This window comes from Brassica oleracea, chromosome C9 (genome assembly GCF_000695525.1).
Source record: "Brassica oleracea var. oleracea cultivar TO1000 chromosome C9, BOL, whole genome shotgun sequence".
Classification (NCBI taxonomy): Eukaryota; Viridiplantae; Streptophyta; class Magnoliopsida; order Brassicales; family Brassicaceae; genus Brassica; species Brassica oleracea.
Window position 1 is genome coordinate 26,469,947 of NC_027756.1, and position 26,700 is coordinate 26,496,646.

The 26,700-nt window shown below is 37.7% G+C and overlaps 1 protein-coding gene, 1 long non-coding RNA gene and 2 pseudogenes across 2 annotated transcripts; 3 read left to right on the forward strand and 1 right to left on the reverse strand.

The window, feature by feature from the left end:
• The window catches only part of LOC106314667, a 1,283-nt pseudogene extending 920 nt beyond the window's left edge, over nucleotides 1-363 (forward strand).
• A 5,628-nt stretch (nucleotides 364-5,991) lies between these two features.
• LOC106314668 lies at nucleotides 5,992-7,349 on the reverse strand. Its single transcript, XM_013752503.1, has 3 exons — nucleotides 7,106-7,349; nucleotides 6,651-6,989; nucleotides 5,992-6,578 (listed from the first exon to the last, which is right to left on the reverse strand). The coding sequence occupies exons 1-3, from the start codon at nucleotides 7,347-7,349 to the stop codon at nucleotides 5,992-5,994; spliced, it is 1,170 nt and encodes a 389-aa protein (XP_013607957.1).
• Nucleotides 7,350-17,003: 9,654 nt separating this feature from the next.
• Nucleotides 17,004-17,350, forward strand: LOC106317327 (annotated as a pseudogene).
• Nucleotides 17,351-24,565: 7,215 nt separating this feature from the next.
• Nucleotides 24,566-26,389, forward strand: LOC106319460. The gene is made up of 3 exons (XR_001265495.1): nucleotides 24,566-24,824; nucleotides 24,900-25,005; nucleotides 25,090-26,389. It is a non-coding gene; the product is annotated as an uncharacterized LOC106319460 (long non-coding RNA).
• The last annotated feature ends 311 nt before the right edge of the window (nucleotides 26,390-26,700 follow it).

Here is a 26,700-nt window from a genome sequence, read left to right on the forward strand (position 1 = left end):
TTCCGTCGGAATGTCCGTCAGAATACCGCTGTTTTCTTGTAGTGCGTATTCATTGTTGTTGCTTTGATTTCTGTGTTCGTTCTTGCATTCTCTGTTAAAGAAGCTGAAGCAAACTCACTATAGGATACATGTCTTCTAAAAATCAGTCCAAAATGTGCGTAGGATATAATTGGTGTTGTCTTTGAAAATTAAACCATCACAGATGCATGTTGTCATGATCTTGTTCAAGAAGGAAAAATGTGTCACGATACTCTTATCAAATATATTGCTGAGAAGCCGCACTTAGTTTCCCACGAAACAGAGTATTTGAAGAAAAGTGATGATTTGTGGACTCATAGTGTCTCAATTTCGCAAACTACTTAAATATATGTTATGCTTGTATTGTTCTGATTAACAAGATTTTAATTCAACTATCGTTAAATTTTATTTGATCAACAATAGTGGATCAAACAGTAGGAAATATAAACCAACCATCAAGTGAATCTCATTCTAAATGAATCAATACAAATATCAACTCAATTGAAAAACAATGTGCTAACCATACAAGATTGTTAAACTAATAAGAAGACATATATGAATAATTTCAAACAAGATTGCTTATTTAGTCTGATTTAACGTATCTTTTATTTTAAAATTTAATTTTCATCTAAGATGTCGATCATTAGCTTGAGAATTTAAAACAAGAAGCTAAGAAAATATATAATGTTTCACCTTTGAAACCTTTTAGTTTAGTAGTACATGCTAAAATAATGGCTTGGAAAAAAAAAACTATTTTGAATACTCATGTTGTCGATGATTTTGTAAATACGATCATTTATAAAGAAAATAATGAGACTGGATGTAATCACGCAAAAGAACAATATCCTATGACTAGGAAGTAGATAATAACTTATGCCAAAGATATTAGGATGGAGGGTATGGATTTGAGTTTTAGATCGATCATAAAAATTTTGGAAAGAAAATTGTGCAGATTTTTTTGTTTCATTTTTTACAGTTCAGATGGATACACAATGAGATAGGGTGATGTGGCAGGATCAGTGTGACTCCCCGCTCTCGGAGCGACCAGCTGTCCTCCTGTTCCTCGGTAGATTCTCTCCTGCCACGGAAGTTCCAGCCGGTTCCTTGCCCGGGCGATGTGATTGCTGCGGAGTCTGCTCATGCCCGGATGGCCGGGGCTCCTGACCGCCGAAACAACCTCCCCTGATCGCCTTGCAGATCTCTTCATGAGGCTGTTGTTCTTTCGCTGCGAATCAACCATCAAGCGGCGGTATGTGGCGGCGTCTGCGTCATCATCGAGTTGGCCAAAGTCATAGGGCGTGGCCTTATCCAGTGTGATGTCCTCTGGCTCATCCATCTCGTCATCCGGAGGTGGCGCTCGTGGGTCGGCGCAACGGAACTCCGGGTCAGGTAAGAAACGGATGTTCTCTATCGAGCTGAAGTTTGTGAGGTTGGGTTGTGGCAGCTTGAAGAACATCACGTTTCCCTCCTTATCCATGAACCTGTATGTGGTCTCATCGTGAAGGATGTGGCACGAGATCAGATAGGGAGTATCCACATACTCAATGTTGTAATTGACCGCGTAGGCTCGCAAGTTGATCCCGAAGTGCTTGAACAGCGGAGTGAGCAAGCTGCCGCAGTGATCCTTCTTGTTCTCATTCCGGAGCAGGCAGTCTCTGCGCGAGTAGAACATCCAAATGAGATGGTACCCAGGGTTAGTTTGCACCAGCTGAAATGGGATTCCAGCTTGAGATCTGCGGATCTCATCCTCAAGGCCTGAGTACAGCATCTGCAGTTCTCCTTTGGTGACCTTGGAGGTCTGATCCTTGGTGAAAAGGAGGTTGGAGACCATCTTAGCAATCACCCTCAACGTAGGGTTTCTGATCTGGGACTGATATGCCTTGCGGGAGGCGAATGATCCGGTACCGGTTGCGATGAGGTCCCAAAACCTCTCTATTGGAGTGAACTTGTTCTCCACTGCGACATCCTTTCGCTCGTCTGAGATCTCGTATATCTCGTTGAGCTTGTCAAGCGAAAGAGAGCAGAACTTGCCGTTGGCCATGAATGAGAAAAAACAGTTCTCATATGTTGGCGCTTGAGGGTTTTCCTAGCTGATCTGAGCGGTGACGAGAGCTTGCCGGACGAGGTCTGGGTAAAGTTCGTACGTCTGGTAGCAGAGGGGAGCAATCCACATGGCACTGAGCGTCTCAAACACGTCGGTGTCAAGCCCAAGAGCAGCGAGGGTCTCTGTGTGACCAAATCGAATAGGCAAGATCTCAGTGTTGAGGAGTGTGTTATATCTTTGCGTGGACTCTTTGTCCCACCCTTCGCAGTTGATGGTGAGGAGCATTGGGTCGTTGAGATCGATCGGCTGACCCTCTTGTCCCACACGCGGCCATGGGTAAGAGGCCGGGGCATTGTGGCCTGGCGGAGGCACGTAGTTCTCGCGGGGTGATCTTCAGAGTTTTCAATGCCTTTTTCTTGGTTCTCGGAGCCATCTTGTTCGGTTGAGAGATTGCTGCAAAACTAGATTAAGCTTGAAATCCCAAGGAGTTAGAACCAAAATTGTGATAATAGATTGAGAGTTTAAAGTTTTTGATTTGGGGTTCTTTTCTTATGGGGAGGAGGTTTGCAGCGACTTTTGGGCTAAGTGGGGGAGTGGGGTGGTTGCCTTAAATAGGCAAACCCTAACCGCTTCCTATTCTTTTTTTTTTTTTATTTGTGTCAAAACTTACCTGACGGAGCAGCTGTTCTCCAGCGAGAACAGTCTTTAGAGGAGCTCCAGTTATCCAGCGAGAACAATCTATGGGTTGTTCCTCCGGGAATCTTCGATTTTCTTTTCCTAGAACAAAATTCAAAACGAACTACAAAAGAATTTGAAAGGAAAAACATATATTTACACTCACCAGTGGGTTGCCTCCCACCAAGCGCTCGATTTAAGTCACTAGCTTGACTTTGATCAGTCTATTGAGCTGTGGAGGGATCGCCCAAGGGAATTTATTCACCTTCTTCGCTTGTCGTTTCAGCAAGGTATGGCTTTAGACGCTGACCATTAACGACAAACTCTCCTCCATTCGGATCCAGTAGCACCACTGCTCCATATGGTCTGACCTCCTTGACAGTGAACGGTCCGGACCATATGGATTTCAACTTCCCAGGGAACAGCTTCAGCCTGGAGTTGACGAGCAAGACTCGATCATTCGGTTCAAAGCTTCTGTTGATGATCCACTTGTCATGTTAGGCCTTGGTCTTTTCCTTGTAGATTTTCGTACTTTCATAAGCCAGGTGCCTGATCTCTTCAAGTTCGTGAATCTGGATGGAACGCCTCTCCTTGGCTGATTTGATATCGAAGTTGAGTAGTTTGACAGCCCATGCCGCCTTGTACTCGGTTCCACAGGGAGGTGACAGACCTTGCCATAGACCAGATGATATGGAGTGGTCCATAGTGGCGTTTTGTAGGCTGTTCTGTAAGCCCATAGCGCATCATCTAATTTTAGAGACCAGTCCTTACGTGTAGTTCCAACTGTTTTCTGCAGGATGCTCTTGATCTCTCTATTAGACACTTCCACTTGGCCACTTGTTTGAGGATGGTACGCTGTAGCAACTTTACGCTTGACACCGTTCTTCTTCAAGAGGCCTTGGAAAACCTTGTTGATGAAGTGAATGCCTCCATCGCTTATGACCACTCTAGGTACTCCAAACCTTGGAAAAATGATGGTTTTAAACATTTTGGTTACAACCCGTGCGTCATTGGTGGGGCTGGTGATTGCCTCTACCCACTTGGAAAAATAATCCACTGCCACTAGAATGTACTTGTTCTTATACGATGGTGGGAATGGTCCCATGAAGTCAATCCCCCAACAGTCGAACACCTCGATCTCGAGTATGAAGTTCTGGGACATCTCATTCCGCTTGCTAATGTTCCCTTGTCTTTGGCACGAATTGCACTTGGAGATCAAAGCTTGTGCATCACGGAACATTGTTGGCCACAAGAAACCGGCTTGCAAGCCCTTGGAGACGGTCTTGAATGCCGCAAAGTGCCCGGCGAAGAACTGTGGCAGTGATGCAGGATCTCTGGAATTTCAGCTTCTTGAACACATCGTCGGAACACTCCATCCTTGCAGTGTCGATACAAGAACGGTTCATCCCAAAAGTAGAGTTTTGCATCCCTCAGGAATTTCCGCTTCTCATTCCCAGTAAACTCAACTGGTTCCTTCTCTGCAACTAAAAAATTAGCTATCTCAGCGAACCAAGATAGGTGGGAATATCTCTTCTTTATAGCAGCAATAAAGTGTTCCTGGTCTGCGGAACAGTCCGCGGAACAATCGGAGAAACTTTCAGCGGAACAATCAGTAGAACAGTCTATGGCGTGGGTATCTGGTCTGTTCTCGGCATACAGAACAATCGCGTAGACTTGTTCTTCAGGGAGACTGTCATCAAGAGCGGTCTCTTCGTCGATCTTCATTTTTGACAAATGGTCGGCGACTCCATTCTCAATCCTTTTTTTCTCTTTGATCTCAAGGTTGAATTCCTAGAGTAGGAAGATCCATCGGAGCAGGCGCGGTTTGGAATCTTTCTTCGTCAGTAAATACCTTAGAGCCGCATGATCTGTGTGCACTATCACTTTAGAACCTACTAGGTAGGACCTAAATTTCTCGAAGGCGTAGACAATGGCTAAAAGCTCCTTCTCGGTTGTGGCATATCGGCATTGGGCTTCATCCATCGTATCACATGCAGTTTCTTATCTTTTCTCTGTCCCAGAACTGCTCCTACTGCGAAATCACTCGCATCTGTCATGATCACCAAAGGTAAGTCCCTGTCCGGAGGCTGAACAACCAGCGCACTGATCAAGGCTCCTTTTATCGTGTGGAAAGAAGTCAAACAGTCGCTATCAAAATCGAATTTGGTGTCCTTGCAGAGCAGTCTCGTGAGTGGTCTTGCGATCATTGAGAAATCCTTGATGAATCTCCTGTAAAAACCAGCGTGCCCCAAGAAACTCTTGATTCCCTTGACTGATGTTGGCGGCTGCAAGCTCATCATCACCTCAATCTTTGCCTTGTCGACCTCGATCCCCTTCTCAGAGATCATGTGCCCGAGAACAATCCCATCCTTGACCATGAAGTGGCACTTCTCCCAGTTCAGCACTAGATCCTTCTCCTCGCAGCGCTGCAACAGCCTGCACAAATTTTTCAAACAAACAGAAAAGGATCTTCCATAGACACTAAACTCATCCATGAAAACTTCCTTTATGTCCTCAATCAGGTCAGTAAAAATAGACATCATGCAACGTTGAAAGGTCGCAGGAGCATTGCACAAGCTGAATGGCATTCTCTTGTATGCAAACGTGCCATATGGGCATGTGAACGTCGTCTTCTCCTGATCATCAGGGTGGATAGGGATCTGAAAGAAACCTGAATAACCATCTAAAAAGCAATAGTATGGGTGGTTAGCCAACCGTTTAAGCATCTGATCAATGAAAGGTAATGGAAAGTGATCTTTGCGAGTCGTAGCATTCAATTTGCGAAAATATGTGCACATGCGATGTCCAGTTACTGTTCGAGTAGGGATCAATTCATTCTTCTCATTTGTTATGACAGTTATTCCACCTTTCTTAGGAATTACATGAACAGGGCTAACCTAGTTACTATCAGAGATAACATAGATCACACCAGCCTCTAGAAGTTTCATTATCTATTTCTTTACAACATCTTTAAGATTTGGATTTAGCCTCCTCTGATATTCTATAGAAGTCATCGATTCATCTTCTAGGTGTATTCTATGCATGCAAGGATCAGGTGAAATGCCATGAATGTCAGCTAGTGAATAACATAATGCCTTACGGTACTTTCTTAGCTCACGCAAAAGTTTAGCTGTTTGCACATTGTTCAGTTCAGAGTTCACAATAACAGGATAAGCGGAATTTGGCCCTAAGAACGCGTACCTGAGCCCCGTAGGGAGTGATTTGAGCTCGATCTTTGGAGCTTTCAGTTCGCTTCATGGATCGTCGAGTTGCATGTTTGGCTTAGTAGCGCCTTTCGAAGCGACTGCTCCAGTGGCATCACTCTGATTGCTCTCGTCTTTCTCCCTCAGACTTAGATAGGCGACAAGCCTTTCCATGCTTTTGGCAGAGTCAAGCATCTTGTCGTTGCCATCCGCGTCCACGCTCATGACGTTATGCTCTGTCTCAGAACGGATCAGAGCTAGCTCGAGTGGATCGTCGGTCAGGATTTCCTCAATCATTCCTTCTTGAGGGAATAGTGCCTGATCTTTAACCTCAACGGTGTAGGTCTGCGCATCTAGCATTGGTTTCTTCAGCAATTTGTTCATTTCAAACTTCATCGCAATGTCTCCTAGGTGAAGATCAATCCTTCCTTGTCGAACATCGATGATCGCACCAGCTGTGCACAAGAAAGGACAACCTAGGATGAGTGGATCTCTCGGCTCTTCTTCAACCTCCAGAACCACAAAATCTGTCGGAACAAACGTGTTACCCACTCGGACATGAAGGTCTTCCAGAATACCCACCGGTGACTTGACTGACCTATCGCCGAACACCAGGGAGATTCTTGTCGGCTTGAAGTCTGTGAAGCCCAGTCATTTTGCCACGGAGTAAGGCATTAGATTGACGCTGGAACCCAAATCGCATAGAGAACAAGCGAATACGGTTCTCCCAATTTGTACGGAGAGAATAAAATTGCTTGGATCATCCAATTTCTTAATCGGCTTGTTCTGAAGTACCGCAATGCACTCTTTTGAAACCATCAATAGTTCACTGTCTCCAGTTACCTTTCCAGAGATCAACCCTTTCATCAAGTTGTGCATAAAAGGTATCATCTGGATCGAATCCACAAGAGGTAACTTGATAGTTAGATCCTTTAGCATCTTTTTACACTTGGTCTCCTCCCGGTCCTTGCGAGTTGTCTTTGCCGAAACAGGATATGGAACCTTAGGGGTGTATTGCGAGTTTTCTTTGCCGAAACAGGATATGGAACCTTAGGGGCAACGGGTTGAGTGACAGGGGTTGGATCAGTCTCAACATACTATTACGGTTCCTCGTCCGACAAAGGGGGTGGTTCAGATCGTGGTTGCTCACCCTCTTTTTGCTTACCCTTTTCCGCTGCTGACAACTTCTTGGGAATTGTATCTGGTAGGGTTCTTCCAATCCTCAGTGCTACGGCATTGCATTCCTTAGGGGTTTTATCGGTCTTTCCAGGTAGAGTACCTTGCTGCCTCTTGACGCTCTCGGCTGTCTGCGCGATCTGAACATCCATCTGGCGCATATGACTAGCTACGTTATCATATTTGGTACTCAAGTCATTGAACATGTGGTTCATCCTGGAGTTGATGTCCATGGTGACTTGATTCAACGCTTTCCCTTAAATTTGCTGACCCTGGAGAAACTGCTGCATCATAGTCGCTAGACCCTTAATCTCGTCTTGCGGAGCAATCGCTGGCGAAGGAGCAGTCTGTTGAGCAGTTTGCAGTTTCTGGTTCTGGAACTGGTTGTGCTGCGCTTGGCTCAGGACATATGTTCTTCCCTGGTATGGTTTCTGATAGCCGATGTTCTGCCCTTGACTGTTCTGCGCGTTGTCAACCGGTTTGTCAGCCTTGGGATACGCAAAGAGGTAAGGATTGTTCCTAACGTTGGGGTTCGGGTGGTAGTTTTTGTACTGCCATCCTTGTCCATTAACGTAGCTCACTTCTTGCTGATCATCCACAGTATTGTCTCCTTCAGGTGTAGCGTCTAAAACATTGTTCTCTGATGCAGCTTCCTCCATGATGAACACTTTGCTCTGATTACCCTTCAACAGCTGGTCACCCTTTGCCGCGAGATCGTCTATGCTGTTTACGCTTTTGGAGCGATCATTCTCCTTGTTCTTGTTGAGGGAGCTAGACGCCATATTTTTAATCAGTGCGAATGCACCAGGTGTTGTTTGGGTCATGAAATCCCCATTGCTCGAGGAATCTAGAGCATTGCGAAACTCATAGCTCACTCCATCATAGAACACTTCCAGTATATAGTCATCCTCAAACCCATGGTGAGGGCACTCCCTTCGGTATTCCTTGTAACGCTCCCAAGCATCATAGAAAGGTTTGTCGGTCTTTTGCTTGAAATTCGAGATCTTCTGCCTCAGAGCTGCGGTTTTGGACTTCGTGTAGAAGTGGCTTAAGAACGCTGCTCTGACTTGTTCCCATGTAGTGAGCGTACCGGTTGGGAGCGAGTCAATCCAGCGAGCTGCTTTCCCTTCCAATGACAGTGGGAACAACGTGCATTTGACGTAGTCTGGTAGCACTCCATTCGCTCGAGAGAAATTTTAGACTCTCTCGAAGTTCTCGATGTGGTCCAAAGGGATTTCAGCCGCGAGACAGTTAAACGTTTTCTCCTGCACCAAGCTGATCAAAGCAGGTTTGATTTCATAATCCTGTCGAGTGCAGGGAGGAGGGATGATGGCGGAGCAAGTGGTGGGGAAGTTTCGCGTAAGGTTCTGCTCTCCGATGGGAGCGCCTTGTTGCTCGACTTGCTGATCAATGAGGTCGGCGGCTGCTTGGCGAGCAGCTTCTTGTGCATTGACGGTCTGTTGCATCTGCTGCATCTGTTGTTGCATGAGCGCCATTGCAGCAGTGAGATCATCTTGGCCTCCGTGATCAACCATTGTGGTGTTAGTAGGCCGCGGTTGTTGATGGTTCTGTCTTTCTAACCTTGCGAGCTCTTCGTTACTTATCGTGATTAATGGTCCTTGTGCGTTGCTCCGAGTATGTCTACTAGTCATGCACCTGGATCATTAGCTGAAACAAAGAGAGAAAAGCAAGTTAGATGTTTTAGACTAAATATAGAACTGAAAAACAAAGGTAAAATATCTGGTCCCCGTTGCAACGGCGCCAAAACTTGATACACTAAAACTGAACCTTTCCCACTGTCAAATTAACAGTGGTAATTGTAGTATTTGAGATTCAATCCAGAGGACCATCTACACTTTATTCTTATAAGTTTTGAACTTAGCTAAAACTAAAATTGGGGTTTTGAATTAAGTTGTGACGTGCAAGTAAAGTAAATGATTTCAAATGATTAAAATTCAATATTAGAGATAAACCGATCTAGGGTTTTTCATTGGGTGTCAAGCTCAACCAAACATTTATTCAAGCTCCTTAAAACACAATCTAGAACAAGGATCACTCTTAGTAGAACAACCCACCGTCGTGGTGCTGTTCCCTTTGCGGTTCGACCTTGATACCTAAACTGTCGTTTGGATCAAGGATCGATCACAAGTAATAGATATCAAGTCCGATAGGTTCACCAAGCACTCTAGTATCTACTTTTACTGACTAGAGATGCGCGGCTCGTTCATTCAATATCAAGCAAACTACTACACGGTTAATGAGTGGATTAAACCTAAGATCTAGCAGTAAGTGATCAGGTTAAAGCTAGCATTAAGAGCTGAGATGAACGAAGACACAATAGAATTGCTTATTTATGTTTAGTCTTGCGATTAACACCCTAGAACCCTAGACAAGCTAGCTGACTACTCAGCCATAACACAAGATGAACAAGACATGATAACTGAATAATACTGCATATAAATCAAAGGTAAATCAATAGGGTTCAGGATGATCTTCTCTGTCAAGAAGAGGAGCCGTCTCCCTTACAATCGCAATTATTCAAGAATAGGTCTAGGTCTCTTGCAAAACTAGCGTGAAAATAAAAGATAGATAGAGGTCGCTTTTAAATGGAGGCGCCCATAGACTTCAGAGTAGGGAATCGGCAATTAGGGCAAATCTTTGAAAGATATGGAAACTTCCACAAATATCGAGAACAATCGTCTGGCTGCTCCTGGTAGGATCGACCGTCAGACTCATCTGGCTGCTCCTGGTAGGATCAACCGTCAGACTGCTCCGTTGGATTGTTCTTCGGAGAAAATCTCCAATTCTTGCTCCTTTCTTCATGCTTCTTCCTTTAGCTCTTTAGATTTCTCCAGACCTGAAATGACTCTAAAAAGACTAGACTAACTCGATAAAACACTGAAAACAAGTTAGAAAGCACATACACAATGATGTCAAAAACACCATATATCAGTTTCTTTATTGCTTTTATCTATTCTATTCATATATTCTTTCTATGATTTTCTGTGACAACTTCATGTCTGAATAGATCCACCTGTTAGGCTTAGGGTTCAGATAGTCATAAGGGATTAGCCCAAAATATAGAACTTCTAAGTTGTTAGAATATGAATCAATGGAATTGTTCTTAATGCATGTGTTATAGAATAACTAATTAGGATCTTGCCGATAGATATTAGGGCGCAAGCGGAAGCTTGGTTCTCGGTCTGAATTAATTTACATTGTGCTAGGATTGCTAGGAACAAGCGGAAGCTGATTTAGGAATCCTAGTGAACTTATCAAACATGTTTACCTGTTCGCTAAAGCTTGCTAGAAGGGTCGTTGATCGACAACTCGGTAGTTGTATCGATCGGCGGTTTGAAAGGTGTATCGATCGATAGTTCGTTGATAGCGTCGATTGACACTTTCTCAAGATCAATATGCGAGAGCTGAGATCTTAGATCTTAGATCTTAGATCTTAGATCTTAGATCTTAGATCTTAGATCTTAGATCTAGTAATAGATAATCTAAACATGTGAGAGTTGATAGATTATTGCTTAGTTTGAGTTCTAGAATATCCAACCTTGGTCTCTATACTACTATAATCCTGATTGCCTGAATAGAAACCCTAAGTCTAGCAACCATCCTTCTATCAAACAACTCAATCAATCAACCGAGCAACTACCTTGATCACCAGAGCTATTTACATTTAAACTATTAGCCTAGCTTAATCATATAACTATTAGATCTTTTGTGTGCCCTAGCTCCCTGTGAATTTGATCCCTAAGTGCTACAACTCGACCTCTTATTTGAGAGAGTATAAATCACTCCTTAGGGTAATTTGAGTGATATCAAATTAGGCGCCGTTGCCGGGGAGCTTTGGTAGACATTAGATCTTTTCTAGTTAGATTTAGTCGAGGTTTATTCACTGTTCAAAGAAAAATGATAAAAAAAAATTCTTCTGTTTCAGGTACATACATATGAGTACCAGAAGCAACAAGGAAATAGGGCTCTTACTAGTAGAGCCACTGGATTTGGAACGTGTGATCCATAAGTCTAAGAGGGCAGTCGACACCCTCCAAGCAGCGATTGGCAGTGTAGAAATCCAAGCATCGATTGACACTATTCATCCTACGTCGATCGACACTATCCGCCCGACGTCGATCGATACTGTCCATCTTGCGTCGATCGATATTGTTCATCCGATCCTGTTCATCCCGGTACTGTTCAGTTCGGCACTGTTCATCTAGGTACTGTTCATCGGTCATCGATCGACACTGTTCATCAACCGTCGATCGACACTTTTCATCCGCCGTCGATCAACACTGTTCATCGCAACACTGTTTATCGAGACCCTGTTCACCGCCGCACTGTTCATCATGGTACTGTTCATCAAGGTATTGTTCATCCGATGATCGACACCACTTGTGTGGAGACAGAGAAGGTCGAAGTGCTCATACTTAAGGTCGATGAGAATGAGATGTTAAGAGACGAAGAAGGTCGCACTCCCAACAGCGCATGACAGTTGATTAATGCTCAGGGTGATGTGATCCCTGATGTGATTGTTGTTGCTGAGATGAATGGTTTTGATTTGAGCCGAGAATGATATGATTGGTTAGGTCAAGACCCCTTCCAGGGTCTTCTTTGTGAAGATCCCAAAAACCACATCGAAGAGCTTGAGGATCTAGTTTCAAGGAGTGAGCAGAATGAAATATCTGTAGACCACATACTCTGTAAGATCTTCCCTTATTCTCTCTCTGGAGATTTATTCTGCTGGTTCAGACAGCTGCAGCTAGGATCTTTAACCTGGTGGGAGGATATTACAAGCGCCTTTTTCAACAAATTTATCTATGAAGCAGCAGCAAATTTAGGGATTGAGATGAGATCTATGCTGAGATATATGGTAGAAGATGATGAACAGTATGGATCTGGAGAGCTGATCAGAGTAGACAAAGCTGATATTAGTGATCCGACCTCAGCATCGATTGATGGTATGACCTCAGCATCTACCGATGGTACGACCTCAGCGTCGACCGACGGTAAGACCTCAACGTCGATCAACAGCACGACCTCAACGTTGACCAACGCCACGACCTCAACGTCGATCGACGGTATGACCTCAGAAACGATCGACAACCCCATATCAACATTGATATCCTTGAAAGTTCGAGTTGTCCTTAGTACAATGCAGACTCGACACAGAAGAGCACTGATGTATCAAGTTGTGATCTTGTCCCAGATGTAGACAGAGAGATCACTATGGAAGATTTCTTGGAGCTAGAGGATGAGGCACAACCTGATAATCTGGATCACAACTTGCAGAAGAAGCTTGATGACCATCAGCACACTTCAGAAAAGGATCTGGACACTTCGCCAGAGGCTAGCATCGATCGACAGCATCCACCCGACATCGAGCGATACCCACCCGATTGCATCGATCGACACCAACCTGGTAATATCGATCGACACAACGAGCTTTCAGGATACAGTATAACCTCTTTAAATTAATACTCTATAAATTAATAAACAATAAAAATCTCTATAAAATAATATAATTTTATAATCCCAAATCGATTTTTTGGTTCAATTAGTATATCGATAAATTAATATCTCTATAAATTAATAAAAAATTATAGTTTTGGTGTAGTTCCAACATTATTAATTTATAGAGGTTTCACTGTATATAGTTGAGGAGGAACTGATTGAGGAAAGGACGTACATGTCTAAGGCCTCACACCTTGCTGTCCCTAAACATCAGAGACCACCTATCTGGACAGAAGAAGCTGTTGAGTTTCACAAAAGAGTGAAAAGGATACATGACCCTGTGAAGATTGTGGTTCCTTGCGCAGTATCAGAAGTTGAATTTCCTATCCCACCAGATAAAGGTGCGCATCTGAATTCTTACATTGAGGTATTGGATGATCATCAGCACATAGAAGCTTCTCAGAGAGGGTTGCGATTTAGAGATGAAGTCGATAAGGGCCTAGCAGAAGCAGCATCGATCGACAGCGACCAGATACCATCGAACGACACCACATATGCAATATCGAACGACATGAACAAGCCGGCATCGATTGACGCTACCACTTCTCCATCGATCGACACTGGGCACGTATCAGAGCAGAAGGAGTTCAATGTGTGTGGAAATCTTTTTGATGGAGAAACCACCACGCGATCAGACAAGTCTGGAGGAACGAAGGGGAGAAATTGGAAGAAGAGGAAAAGGACCAAGGGAGGTTCTCAGTTATCATTGATTCCTCACTTCTCAGATGGTGTCAGGAAATCCAGAGTGCGCAGAAGATGCTTCTCAAAGCAATTTGCAAAGGTTCGAGCACTCCTTAATGTTGAGATGATAGACAAAGGAGAAGAGTCTATGGAGGAGGCTTTCACACAAGAATGATAAAGCTTCAGAAAGCAGACATTGAGACTTGTTTTGGAGCATGTTTTCATTCTCATCCGGACTAAATCAGATCTCCAAAGTCAAGTTAAATGACTATAACAAAGCGCTGAGTGGGAGGCAACCCCCTATTACGTAATTTCAACCAGTTTAGTTTAGATTATTACTGATTTTCGTTTGATATTTATTACAGGCCAAAAAAAAAAGATTCGAGTAGACGATTATAAAATCGACCGATGAGAGCATGTTGATATCGATCGACAGTACATCACCTGTAGCGACCGATGGTAACTCCTTTCCATCGATCGACATTTAACTCGGTCAGGTATATCGTTTTAACTTGTTAAATTGTGTACTTATGATTAGTTCTCACCATAACTCCGACTGGATATACACTAGGGACAATGTAATTTATGTCTGTGGGGTTGTTTACTGATATCTAGTTTATTGTGAGTCTTATCAAATGTTTAAAAAAAAACGGTTTTTATCGAGTCAAGAAGGGGATTATGATCAAATACAATTTGATTGCTACTCTAATCAGTCTCTAGCACCATCTAGATTTACTAATTGCATGATGTATTAGATAGAAACACCGCAGTGTATCACGTGATGCTAACATCCACACCTGCTGAGAATTTCTGGAAAACCCAACGCTGACTTCCAACCTTAATCTACTCTACTTGCTTGTTTTGGCGCTTGGTATACATTGGATAAGAGTCCTCCTGCAAGTCTGGAAGGTAAAATTCTGTGTGCTTCTGGTTCCCTTCTCTCTCTCTCTCTTCGGCATCTTAAGATATAAAAGATTGAAATGATTTCCTGGAAGAGGCAGAGGGGTAGGAATGTCGCATGTGACCCCATTATTCTAAGTCTGAAAGGAATGATCACACATTGCAGAAACGAGGGGTATGAATGTCTCATGTGACCCCGGTATTCGCTACACTCTGTCAAATAGAGCTACAAAAGTAGACAAGTCAATAAGATGAACAAGATGGACTGCATCAGCATCAACATTCATTGAAATTGAAACTATAAAGATTCAGAGAAGAGAGAAAAAGAGAGAAGAAAGGAATCAGAGAAGACTACATGTGTGTTCAGAAACTTGCTTGAGTAAGATTCCATGTCCCTTGATCGATACTCCCAAGACGTAGCCTACACATCTATATTTATGCAGAAATGAGGTCAGCAAAGGGGTACGTCAGGCGCTATCAGTAGTGTTGTGTGATTGTATGGTATGGTGACTACGCTAGTGTGTAGTATATTGAAACCATCCAAGGTTAGTAATGATTCACTTCCACCTATCATATTTGCAGAAGTGAGAGTAGTGATTTTAAATTATGTGAGTCCCTGCTATTTTATAATCTCTTTCATAAGACTGCCATGTGTGTTTTGCTTGAGGACAAGCAAAAGGGTAAGTTTGGGGGAGTTGATAGGCCATGGATTTTACCCACTTTTAGCCATGGTTAATAAGTGTTTTAATAACTAATTACTACTATATAGAGTCTATTTATAATATTTACAGGTTCAGGGACGATTTGGAAGAAAGTGGTGATTTTTGTGTCTTTTGGAGCCTTTTAAGTGCAGAGTTGCACAGACGCGTCAGATGGTCTATCCATGGATGGAGACCTTCCCACCGTTAGATTGAGCCCATATTTTTAAAAAAGATAGAGCTTTGAGTTAGCTTTCCAATGCCACCGGTTTGAGGTCAATCAGCATCCTATAGCAGAAGTTATGCCCGTTTTACTGAAAAGTGGTTAGTCTGCCTCGCGAGAGGAAGCTGTCGAGGAGATGAAGGACTGTCGATCGACGGTGCACCCTTACCATCGATCGACGGTGCACCCTTACCATCGATCGACGGTGATGCCAGAACGTGGGCCAAGCTTATTTCAAGACCGACTGAAGCCCAGAAGCCACACAAAGTTACCAAAATACTCATGGACGACCAGAAACCCTATTTATGTGTTTTCTAAGCCATTATTGACGGCTACGCTTTCTCTAAGCTTTCTTTTATTCATAGTTCTAGGTTAGGAGAGAAAGGAGGAACTCCTTCAGAGTCCTCCTGGAACTTCTTTGGTTTCTTTATTGCTTTTATCTATTCTATTCATCTATGTTTTCTATGATTTTCTGTGACAACTTCATGTCTGAATAGATCCACCTGTTAGATTTAGGGTTCAGATAGTCATGAGGGATTAGCCCAAAATATAGAACTGCTAAGTTATTTGGATACGAATCAATGGAATTGTTCTTAATGCATATTAGGGCGCAAGCGGAAGCTTGGTTCCCTGTCTGAATTAATTTACATTGTGCTAGAATTTCTAGAAACAAGCGGAAGCTGATTTAGGAATCCTAGTGAACTTATCAAACATGTTTACATGTTCGCTAAAGCTTGCTAGAAGGGTCGTCGATCGACAACTTGGTAGTTGTATCGATCGACGGTCTGAAAGGTGTATCGATTGATACTCGTTGATAGCGTTGATCGACACTTTCTCAAGATCAATATGCGAGAGTTGAGATCTTAGATCTAGTAATAGATAATCCAAACATGCGAGAGTTGATAGATTATTGCTTAGTATGAGTTCTAGAATATCCAACCTTAGTTTATATACTACTATAATCCTGATTGAATGAATAGAAACCATAAGTCTAGCAACCATCCTTCCATCAAACAACTCAATCAATCAACCGAGCAACTACCTTGCACACCACTGCTATTTACATTTAAGCTATTAGCCTAGCTTAATCATATAACTATTAGATCTTTTGTGTGCCCTAGCTCCCTGTGAATTTGATCCCCAAGTGCTACAACTCGACCTCTTATTTGAGAGAGTATAAATCACTCCTTAGGGTAATTTGAGTGATATCATCGATCAACGACTAGAGATGTCCATCAATCGATGTTTGACTCTGAGTGTCGACTCTGGACTGGTTCGATGGACAGCTACGAGTTTCATCTAGCTTTTTCTCCAAAATGCTCCAAAATCACCACATATCTCCAAAACACTCATGGACCTGTAACTACTCTAAAAGGACTCCAAAGCATTCCCCCTATGTTTCTAAATAAGTGTCACTTTGACACTTTTCAAGGAGATTAAGAAATTTATATAATTGACTAGTATATCCCTTTTTAATGTATGATTAATTCAATATGAATGATTTAAATAAAAAATATTAGTTATTTAAAAGGGTAAAAAGTAGATTTAATGTACAAAATTACATTGAGATTGTAGAATGACACTTATTTAAAAAAAAAAAAAAAACCTAAAGTGACACTTATTAAGAAACATAGGGAGTAATAAATAACTTCTAAAACACCTAAATATCATGGCTAAAAACTGGTTAAATCAATGGTATAACACTTTATCTCCAAAATGCTTCATAATCACCTATTGCTCCAAAACATACTTGAAACTGTAAAGACTCTAAAAACACTTCAAAACATAATAAATATATTCTAAAACACTTATATACCACGACTGAAAACTGGTAAAATTCATGGTATATCAAAAGCATTGGCACAATGGCTCACAGTACCTCCTGAACTACTATCATATTCATTGTTGTTGCTTTGGTTTGTGCGTTCGTTCATGCATTCTCTGTTGGAGAAGCTGAAGCAAAATCACTATGGGGTACGTGTCTTCTTAAATTTTGTCCAAAATGTGCGTTGGATATAAGTTTGTTATCATTGAAAATTTGACCATCACTGATGCATGTTTTCATGATCTTGTTCAAGAAGGAAAAGTGTGTCACGATACTCTTATCAAATATATTGCTGATAAGCCACAGTTAGTTGCCCACGAAACATAGTATTTGAAGAAAAGTGATGATTTGTGGACTCATTGTATATCAATTTCGCAAACTGCTTAAAATATGTTTTGTTTGTATTATTCTGATTAACAAAACATTTATTCAACTATCGTTAAATTTTCTTTAATCAAAAATCATGGATCAGACAGTATGCAATATAAACCGACCATCAAGTGAATCTCATTCTAAATGAATCAGTACAAATATTAACTCTATTGAAAAACAATGGGCTATCCATATAAGATTGTTAAACTAATAACAAGTCATATAAGAATAATTTCAAATAATATTGCTTAACGAGTTTGATTTAACGTATCTTTAATTTTTAAACTCAATTTTCATCTAAGAAGTCAATCATTATTTTTACATACACTGAAAAATTATCTTGATAATTTAAAACAAGAGGTTAAAAAATATCTAATATTTTACCTTTGGAACCTTAGAGTTTAATAGTAAATGATAAACAATGACTTGGAAAAAACAATAGTTTGAATACTCATATTATTGACGATTTTATAAATATGATAATTTATACAGAATACAATGAGACTGGCTGTAATCATCCTATGACTAGTAAATAGATTATAACTTATGCTAATAATATTAGCATGGAGCGTATGAATTTGAGTTTTGTATCAATCACTAAAGTTTTGGAATCAAAATTGTGAACATTTTTTATTTTATGTTTACAATTTGTAGATTTGGCTTCCAATTTTTTAATAGATTACAACCCTTTACTTTTGGAAAATTAACTGTTTAATACAAATATTTTTTTTTCATCAGTTCCAGTTTCATTTCTATGAAATTATATCTGTATAATTTATATACTAGCTATGGTTTAGCTATAAAATTTGTTCTAGTAGTAAATTCTTACAAAATTGAGATAAGCGATATAAGACAATTAATACTCGATTAAATTCACATTCTTAAACCCAAATTTATGTAAGATGATGGAGCCTATTAACATTTACATAAAATAGAGAATATGAATAAACCAGGGTTAAATTCGATTGGTAGGTTATTTCTTAATCATAAATAACTTAAAACAATGCATACCATCATGGGATAAACTCTGTGCCCCTAAGGATGAAGGAGGGTTGGGTTTTAAAGATCTCACAGATTTCAATACAGCAATGCTGGGGAAACAACTATGGAGGCTGATAAAGAAACCGAACACTTTATTTTCTCGAGTGTTCAAAAGAAGGTATTTCAGAAATGTATCACCCCTGGAACCAAATAGATCGTACTCGTCATCTTATGGCTGGCGTAGTATTGTCTCCGCTAGATCTCTGGTTAGCAAAGGACTAATCAAAAGGGTGGGATCATGATCATCTATCTCAGTATGGAATGATCCTTGTCTCCCATCCACTCGCCCGAGACCAGCAAATAAAAATCAACACAACCTTTACCCGTACCTTACAGTGGATTCTCTCATTGATGTAACATCTAGACCATGGAATTCACAGGCTATTCGGACTCTGGTGGACCCGCAAGATGCAAAAATTATTGAAAGCATTCCTTTAACTCGAATTCAGACAGTAGATCGGGATGGATGGCATTTTAAAAAAAAAGTGGAAGGTATACATTTAAATCTGGATATCAAGTAGAGCGGGTGTATCCTGATAGTGGACGAACATTACCAGAGTATGGTCCTTCGGTTTTGCCCTTGAAGGCGCATTGTTGGAAGGTACGATGTCCACCGAAGATAAAACATTTTCTATGCCAACTTGTAACAGGATGTATAGCGGTGAAGAAAAAATTACGCTCACGAGGAATCCATGGGGACACACGGTGTGGATCACCAGAAGAGTCCATAAATCATGTGTTTTTTGAATGCCTACCAGCAATTCAGGTTTGAGCACTTTCACGAATTCCATCGAATCCGGACTATTTGCAAATGGACCATTTATTTTGGAGGGTTACCCCGGAAATAGAAGATCATCAATTTGCATGGATCTTATGGTACATATGGAAAAGAAGAAACAATAAAGTTTTCAGTAATATGGATATTGATCCGTGTGAAACTCTTAGATTGGCAGAAACGGAGTTGGTTCTCTGGGCTGAGGCACAAATTACAATTACACAGAGAACTGACCAAGCTCGGACTGCAACGAACGTGACAATACCATCTATCTCAGGTAGATGGTGTTTCACGGATGGATCTTGGAAAGACGGGGAAACATTTTTGGGACAAGGGTGGTATAGTACGCTAGAAGGTTTTGATGGTCTAATGGGAGCAAGAAATACAAGAGCGAGTCAATCACCTCTTCATTCGGAGATAGAAGCTTTTATTTGGGCTATGGAGTGTATGAGGAATCTAAGACAGTTAAACGTCATATTTGCAACAGATTGTTTTCAATTGGTGAAGATGGTTTCTGAACCTGAAGAGTGGCCAGCCTCTGCAAGTTATTTGGAATATATAAAGTTATTGAAGAGAAGTTTCAACAATTCAGAGCTCATCTATATACCACGGACGCATAATTCAAAGGCGGACAGTCTAGCACGCAGTGCAAAAAATCAACCGTCTTTTGTTGTCCATATAGACGCGGAGCTTCCAGTTTGGTTTACAGAGTCTATATAAATATGTTTGTTGCTAACAAAAAAATAATAATAACTTAAAACATTAATAATTAAAAAATATTTTGTTTTGATAGAATTTATTTTAAATAATAAGTATATGTTTTTCTAAATTTTATAAATATGTTCGAGAAAACTCATATCAACAGTCACATTTTATTTAACGATAAACTGCATTAATTAACTTGTTATGTTCACTTGAAAATACGGTTAGTTTGTGTTTGAGTGTTTAATCTCCTATAAATATGAGACAAAACTTCATTCTAAAAACAAAATCAAACATTTATATATTATATTAATAAATAATATTTGCCACTTATTTCGAGAGCATTGGCACAATGGCTCACACTACCTCCTGAACTATTATTGTATTCATTGTTGTTGTTTTGGTTTGTGCGTTCGTTCCTGCATTCTCTTTTGAAGCAAAATCACTTTGAAATACATGTCTTCTTAAAATTAGTCAAAAATGTGCGTTGGATATAATTGGTGTTGTCTTTAAAAGGTTTACCATCACTGATGCATGTTGTCATGATCTTGTTCAAGAAGAAAAAGTGTGTCACGATACTCTTATCAAATATATTGCTGATAAACCGTACTTAGTTGCCCACGAAATACAGTTTTACTAAAAAGTAAAAATACATTTATATCCTAAGGTTAACTATTTCAGATTTAGGGTTTAAAATTAACAGGTGGAGTTTTGAGGATATGATTTCAAATTTTTTTTAAAAAAATACTATTAAAATTTTTAAAATAAAAAGAGGCTATTTTGATCATTTTTTAATTGAGAGCTATTTCTGTGAAAAAAATTTAAAAAGGTTATTTGTGACAAAAAAGAATTTTCCTTCCTTTAATGTACATTTAAAAATTAAAATCTATACTATATAAAAGTTGAGGCTATAAGCCATTGAGTGCGTCCACGTAGGATTTTAAACCACCAATCGTATTATGACAAATAAACAATTTAATTTGTTATTTTTAAACATGTCTATGTTTCCAAAAAAACTGTTTATTTCATAATAAAAAAATCAATATCGAATAAGGCAAACTAACAAAAGTAAAAACATTATACATATATAAACTTAATATATATATATATATAATAATTTCAAAATTTGACATAAATTACCTAAAAATACTAATTAATTTTAAAATGCAATAATTCAAACAATTATAACTATAAATTTAACTCACGATTTTCAAAATTTAGGCTATATGCTATTGAAAATATTCATAAATAACATACATTATTTATAAGCTAAGACTATAAATCAGTGAGAAACAATTCATTATATTTTGATTAAGATTTTAAAAAATCCATAAAATCATTTAAAATAAAATAGAAACCAATATCAAACAAGGTAAGTTAACAAAATTTAAACATTATAAATAAATTTACTTAATATATAATATTTCAATTTAACATTAAAATAAAATATAAAATAAGAATTAATATTAAGAATACAAGACTTTCAAATAATTACAAATTAATTTATTTAACTCATGGTTTTCAAAGTTTAGGCTATATACTATTGAAAATATTCAAAAATAACATATAATATATACTTGACTACATTGAGAGTATACACATAGGTTTAGAAGAAAAAAACAATCAAAATATGAAAAATCATAATTATAGTTTTATATTTCTAAAAGGTTAAAATTTCCAAAATTGATAATACAAAACGTAATTCAACATCAAATAAGGCAAACTAAAAAATTAATCATTAAAATTAAATTGATTCATAGATATATATATATTTAACCAAAAATAATATAAAATATAAAGATACAATATTTTCCTCCCAAGAACACAAAATAAAAATATACTCTTCAAAATAAAATTTAAAAAGTGTATTTTCAAAATAAATTATAAATCAATATCAAATGTATTTTCTTTAATAATATCCAAATTGAAAAACCAAACATAATCTTCATGAACAAGAAATGCGTCAAGAATATATTATTTGAAGTGAATGAACAGTAACAGTGAATGAGAAACAGTACAAAGAAAAATGTAAAACATCTACGACGAAAAGTAGACATACAAAGCCGAAGACAAAATCTAAAAGACGAAAAATGTATCACACCAAAAAATCAGATATAGTAGAGAATAATTCCAATATAAGAAAAAGATTTGAAATTTACATTCGCTCCATCTGAAAGATGTTAAGTAAGAGAACATATAGAGAGAGAGTCGCAAGCCACAATTTATTTATGAGTATCAAATTATTTTTAATCAATCAAAAAAACTAATGAATTTATTTATCCATTAAATTTTTAAATATTAATCAAAACTATTATTTTATGTTTTTACAAATATTCTTTTAGTCAGTTACAGTCAAAATCTCCATAGAAACTAAACAAATAAGCTATACTAAAATATAAACAAATAAGCTATACTAAAATAAATCTAACATGGTGTGATATACAAGATTTTTAAAAATTATTGTTATTAAGCAAACTAAATGATGAATTCTTATAATCATTAGTCGGATTCACCTCATATAATATATAAAGTTTAAGATGCTCCCTGTTGAGTTATGTTGAAGAAAATATTTAGAAAACAATGTTTACAAGTTAGATAAAAAATAAAAAGTCTAAAAAAGCATTTCAAATAAGTTAGTTAAGATTTCTAATAAAATTATAAAGATGACCAGCAATATATTAGTATGAAAGATAACATAAAAGAATGATAGAAAAAATAATCAATATGAATTTATCATCAACACTAAAAACATACAAATTTACAAACTTATAATAATTAAAAAAATCTCAAGATTACAATAAGTACGCTATCTAAGACGTTCGTTATCTTATCGCCCACATTTAGCAACTAGAAATATTTTTTTATCAAATTATATAATAGTTTTTAAAGGATTTTAAAAATATTCATGGAAACTCCGAAACAAACATATATTATCTATCGTACCAAAATAATATTTTTCATATAAAAAAAGTAAAGTAGACATACAAAACCGTAGACAAAATCCAATAGACAAAAAATATATCACACCAAAAAATCAGATTGAGTAGAGAATAATTCCAATATAAGAAAAGGTTTTGAAATTTATGTTCGCTCTTTTTGAAATATGTTAGGTAAGAGAACATATAGAGAGAGAGAGTCGCAAGCCACAATTTATTTATGAGTATCAAATTATTTTTAATCAATCAAAAAAACTAATGAATTTATTTATCCATTAAAATTTTAAATATTAATTAACACTATTATTTTATGTTTTTACAAATATTATTTTAGTCAGTTACGGTCAAAATCTCCATAAAAACTAAACAAATAATCTATACTGAAATAAATCTAACATGATGTGATATATAAGATTTTTAAAAATTATTTTTATTGAAGCAAACTAAATGATGAATTCTTATAATCATTAGTTTGATTCACCTCATATAATATATAAAGTTTAAGATGCTCCCTTTTGAGTTATATTAAAGAAAATATTTAGAGAACAATGTTTACAAGTTAGATAAAAAATAAAGAGTATAAGAAAGCATGTCAAATAAATTAGTTAAGATTTCTAATAAAATTATAAAAATTGCCAGCAATAAATTAGTATGAAGGATAACATAAAAGAATGATAGAAAAAATAATCAATATGAATTTATCATCAACAAACTAAAAACATACAAATTTACAAACTTATAACATTCAAGACGTTCGTTATCTTATCGCCCACATTTAGCAACTAGAAATATATGTTTTATCAAATTATATAATAGTTTTTAAAGGATCTTAAAAATATTCATGGAAACTCCGAAACAAACATATAGATTATCTCTCGTACCAAAATATATTTTTCATATGAAAAAGTAAATTATGATATATTGTAATGCTTTATACAATCATACAAGTTTCACTACTCTAAAACTAAATAATTAGATCAAGTAATAGATAAATATTATGCTTTAAGCTCTCTTTATTATTAATTCAATAAATAAAATGTTACTTAAGATTTGTTTAATTCATTATATTTACTTTAAATTTATATTATCTTATAAAGATTATTTAATAGTAATTAAAGTTCATCAAAATATTTGTTGCGATTAAATTTTAAATCTAACTATTATCCTATTACATATATATATATACACACATAACAATCACACATTAATTATAAAGTTTTTCTGAATATAAAGCAAAATTAAATATTATGCAGATAGTTTAATCACTTATGTTATTCAAATAAAATATATATAAATTTTTGATAAAAATATTTTAATGTATTTATAGCTTATATACATTGATTAATCTACATAATATTTTTAAATATAGTTTAATATTTTCAAAAACTATAAATATGTTTATAAACTTAATTATTGCATCTATAAATATAAATAACTAAATATATAATAACATGATATAATTATGAATAAACATAAATATTTAAATCAACAAATCCTATTTTAAATAATAAAATTATATAAATCAATTAAATTGTTTGTTTAAAAGTTATTATAAAACTAAACTAAATTATTGATACAGACTCGCTCATAGCACGAATATAAAATCTAGTTTATCTAACTATTATTAGTTGAGTTTAGTCTCTCTGCAATCGGCGAGCGAGTGGTTAGTGGCCAATAGCGCCCTAGTTGATGGCATTCCTCTCTGCGGCTGGCATCCACCTCAGCAGATAGCATGGGTTAATTTGTGACACCTGTCATCTTGTCTTTCAACTATTTATCTTATGTATACTTCTCAAAAACCGAATCGACATCTCCTTTAGATCTAGTAGTCATCATGAATTTCATCAATTTAAATGTTTCAGACGTTCTTAATTCTCATCTCTTTGTTGTAACGATGATTCATGTCATTTATATTATTTGGATCGTGTATTTGTATTTACCCTTCAAATCATTCTCTTTCTCTCTGTAATCTCAGGATATGATTTATGGGATGGAATTCAGTGATTCCTTTGAGTGTCTCCACCATTCCAAAGAGGTACCCTACTACTTATTTATTCTCCTATTTCCTTGTCTTCTTTTAATTGAAGATTGATTTCGTGGTGATTGTTAGGTTATGGTGCAAGCCACTGTTTTCGGATTTAAGAAAACGCGAGACCAGACTGATGAATCATGTCTAGATCAGAGACCAGAATGATGAATCATGTATAGATCACGGGGTAATTCCAAAATCTGTGTTGGATGTGGCGAAGTTTGTGTCTTGAAAATTCAAATTTTCTCACTTTTAGTTTGAACTTTAATAGAAAACCTGGGAGAGCCGGAGAGGTCAAGGTTCACGTTGGTTATGTGGCTCATATCTCTTCTCTTTCTGATTCTATACACACAGAAGGTGTTATTGTTGAGACTGAGACCACGCTATATGACTCTAAATTAATTTGAGGTTAGGTCTTTGGAGAAACGTGTTACACTGTTCCAGGAAGAAAGAGCAAACAGAAGGGACTCATCATCATCCACGAAACAATCCTACAAATATGTTTAACCATGAGATCAAGCAAAGACGATATGCAATCAGATTATTGATTTAGGTTTTAGGGGTTTTAATAGACCTGCAAAGATGTTTATGTTTCTTAATGTTTGGTTGCTCTTATGGTGCATGTAGATTTGAACAGAGTAGGAGTTCCTTTTCTCGAGATCGAATCTTAACTTGATATGAGAAGTGGGATTGGAGCCACTGAATACACCAGTGAGATGCAATGGATTGTGAGAGAGTAATGGGAATATCCAAGAAGGCCCTCTCCACTGCGATGCTAACATCTCAATCCGTCCAATTGTGCAAGATAAGTTTGGCACAAAAGTCAACAAGTTTCTTTCTTTCTTTGTCGTTTTATTATTCTGAGTATAGCCAGTGAAGAGATATGATCAACTCATTCTATTTTCATTCGACTATATCTGGTTGATGATTCAAATTTTTGTTGGTTCATAGGTGGAAATTAAGAGTTTGAGTGCGTATCAGTTATTAACAAGGAAGTCGACTATGTGGTATCAAGACAAGAACTTCTCTGCAACCAGGGCCAAGCCGACCATATTTTAATGAGACAAGCGTACCAAGTTTAGTATCTACAGAGCAAGAATCGCCAACAAACAACATATGCTGTTAAATCATTATATTCAAAGAGATGGTCCGAGTTAGCTTATGAGTTGAAGAGATCGAAAGCTGAAACAAGGTATTGCAAAAAGGGTTAATGGATGAGAAGAAATAATATGCAAATATGGGCAAATGTAAGAAGATTGAATCAGATTTAATGGAAGCGAGTTGCAGAGCCTGAAAAGTGAAATAGAGAAGAAAGTAGAAACACCAAACGCAGAAGCCATAGAAGTTGAGCTAAGCAGAGTGAAGGTTTAGTTTGAGAAATGGAGGAAAGCGGCTGAGACGGAAACTTCTCATTACATTCTGCTTTGGTCGGCGACGTGGGACTGCAGTCTAGAAGGGTGAGCCCGATCTTGGGACAGTACATTAACAAGTTTGTATATATTGGTAGCTAATTTTAATATAATCCTTATTCAACATATCTTGTGTTCTTTTAAGCAAATTGATTGTTGTTATAGAGCTTGGAAATTAACCGACGGATGGACCATTGCAAACGGATCAAATAAATTATGTTTTGTTAACTTGTGATTGTTGAGTCAACAAAATAATTTGTTGTTGTATTTTTTTTAATTATGAGTTATCTAAAGATGATAGAAAGATCGCGGATTACTGTCGTAGATTTGGTGCTGATGTCATCATTGACTTGAGAGTCTTGCAACAATGGTATCATTGGTATGAGTACCCCTATTTTCTTCAAGCGTGAGGCTGATGAAGTCATATGATTTGGCTGATCAGTTCTTTGTTGCTTCTTTTGTTGCATTGATTT

Coding starts and splice junctions, on each gene's coding strand:
- LOC106314668 (XM_013752503.1), bottom strand. CDS start 7,349: ATGGACATCAACTCCAGGATGAACCACATGTTCAATGACTTGAGTACC. Junction 6,990..7,105: donor GTTGTCAGCAGCGGAAAAGG/GTAAGCAAAAAG, acceptor GTTGCCCCTAAG/GTTCCATATCCTGTTTCGGC. Junction 6,579..6,650: donor TGGGAGAACCGTATTCGCTT/GTTCTCTATGCG, acceptor TGGGCTTCACAG/ACTTCAAGCCGACAAGAATC.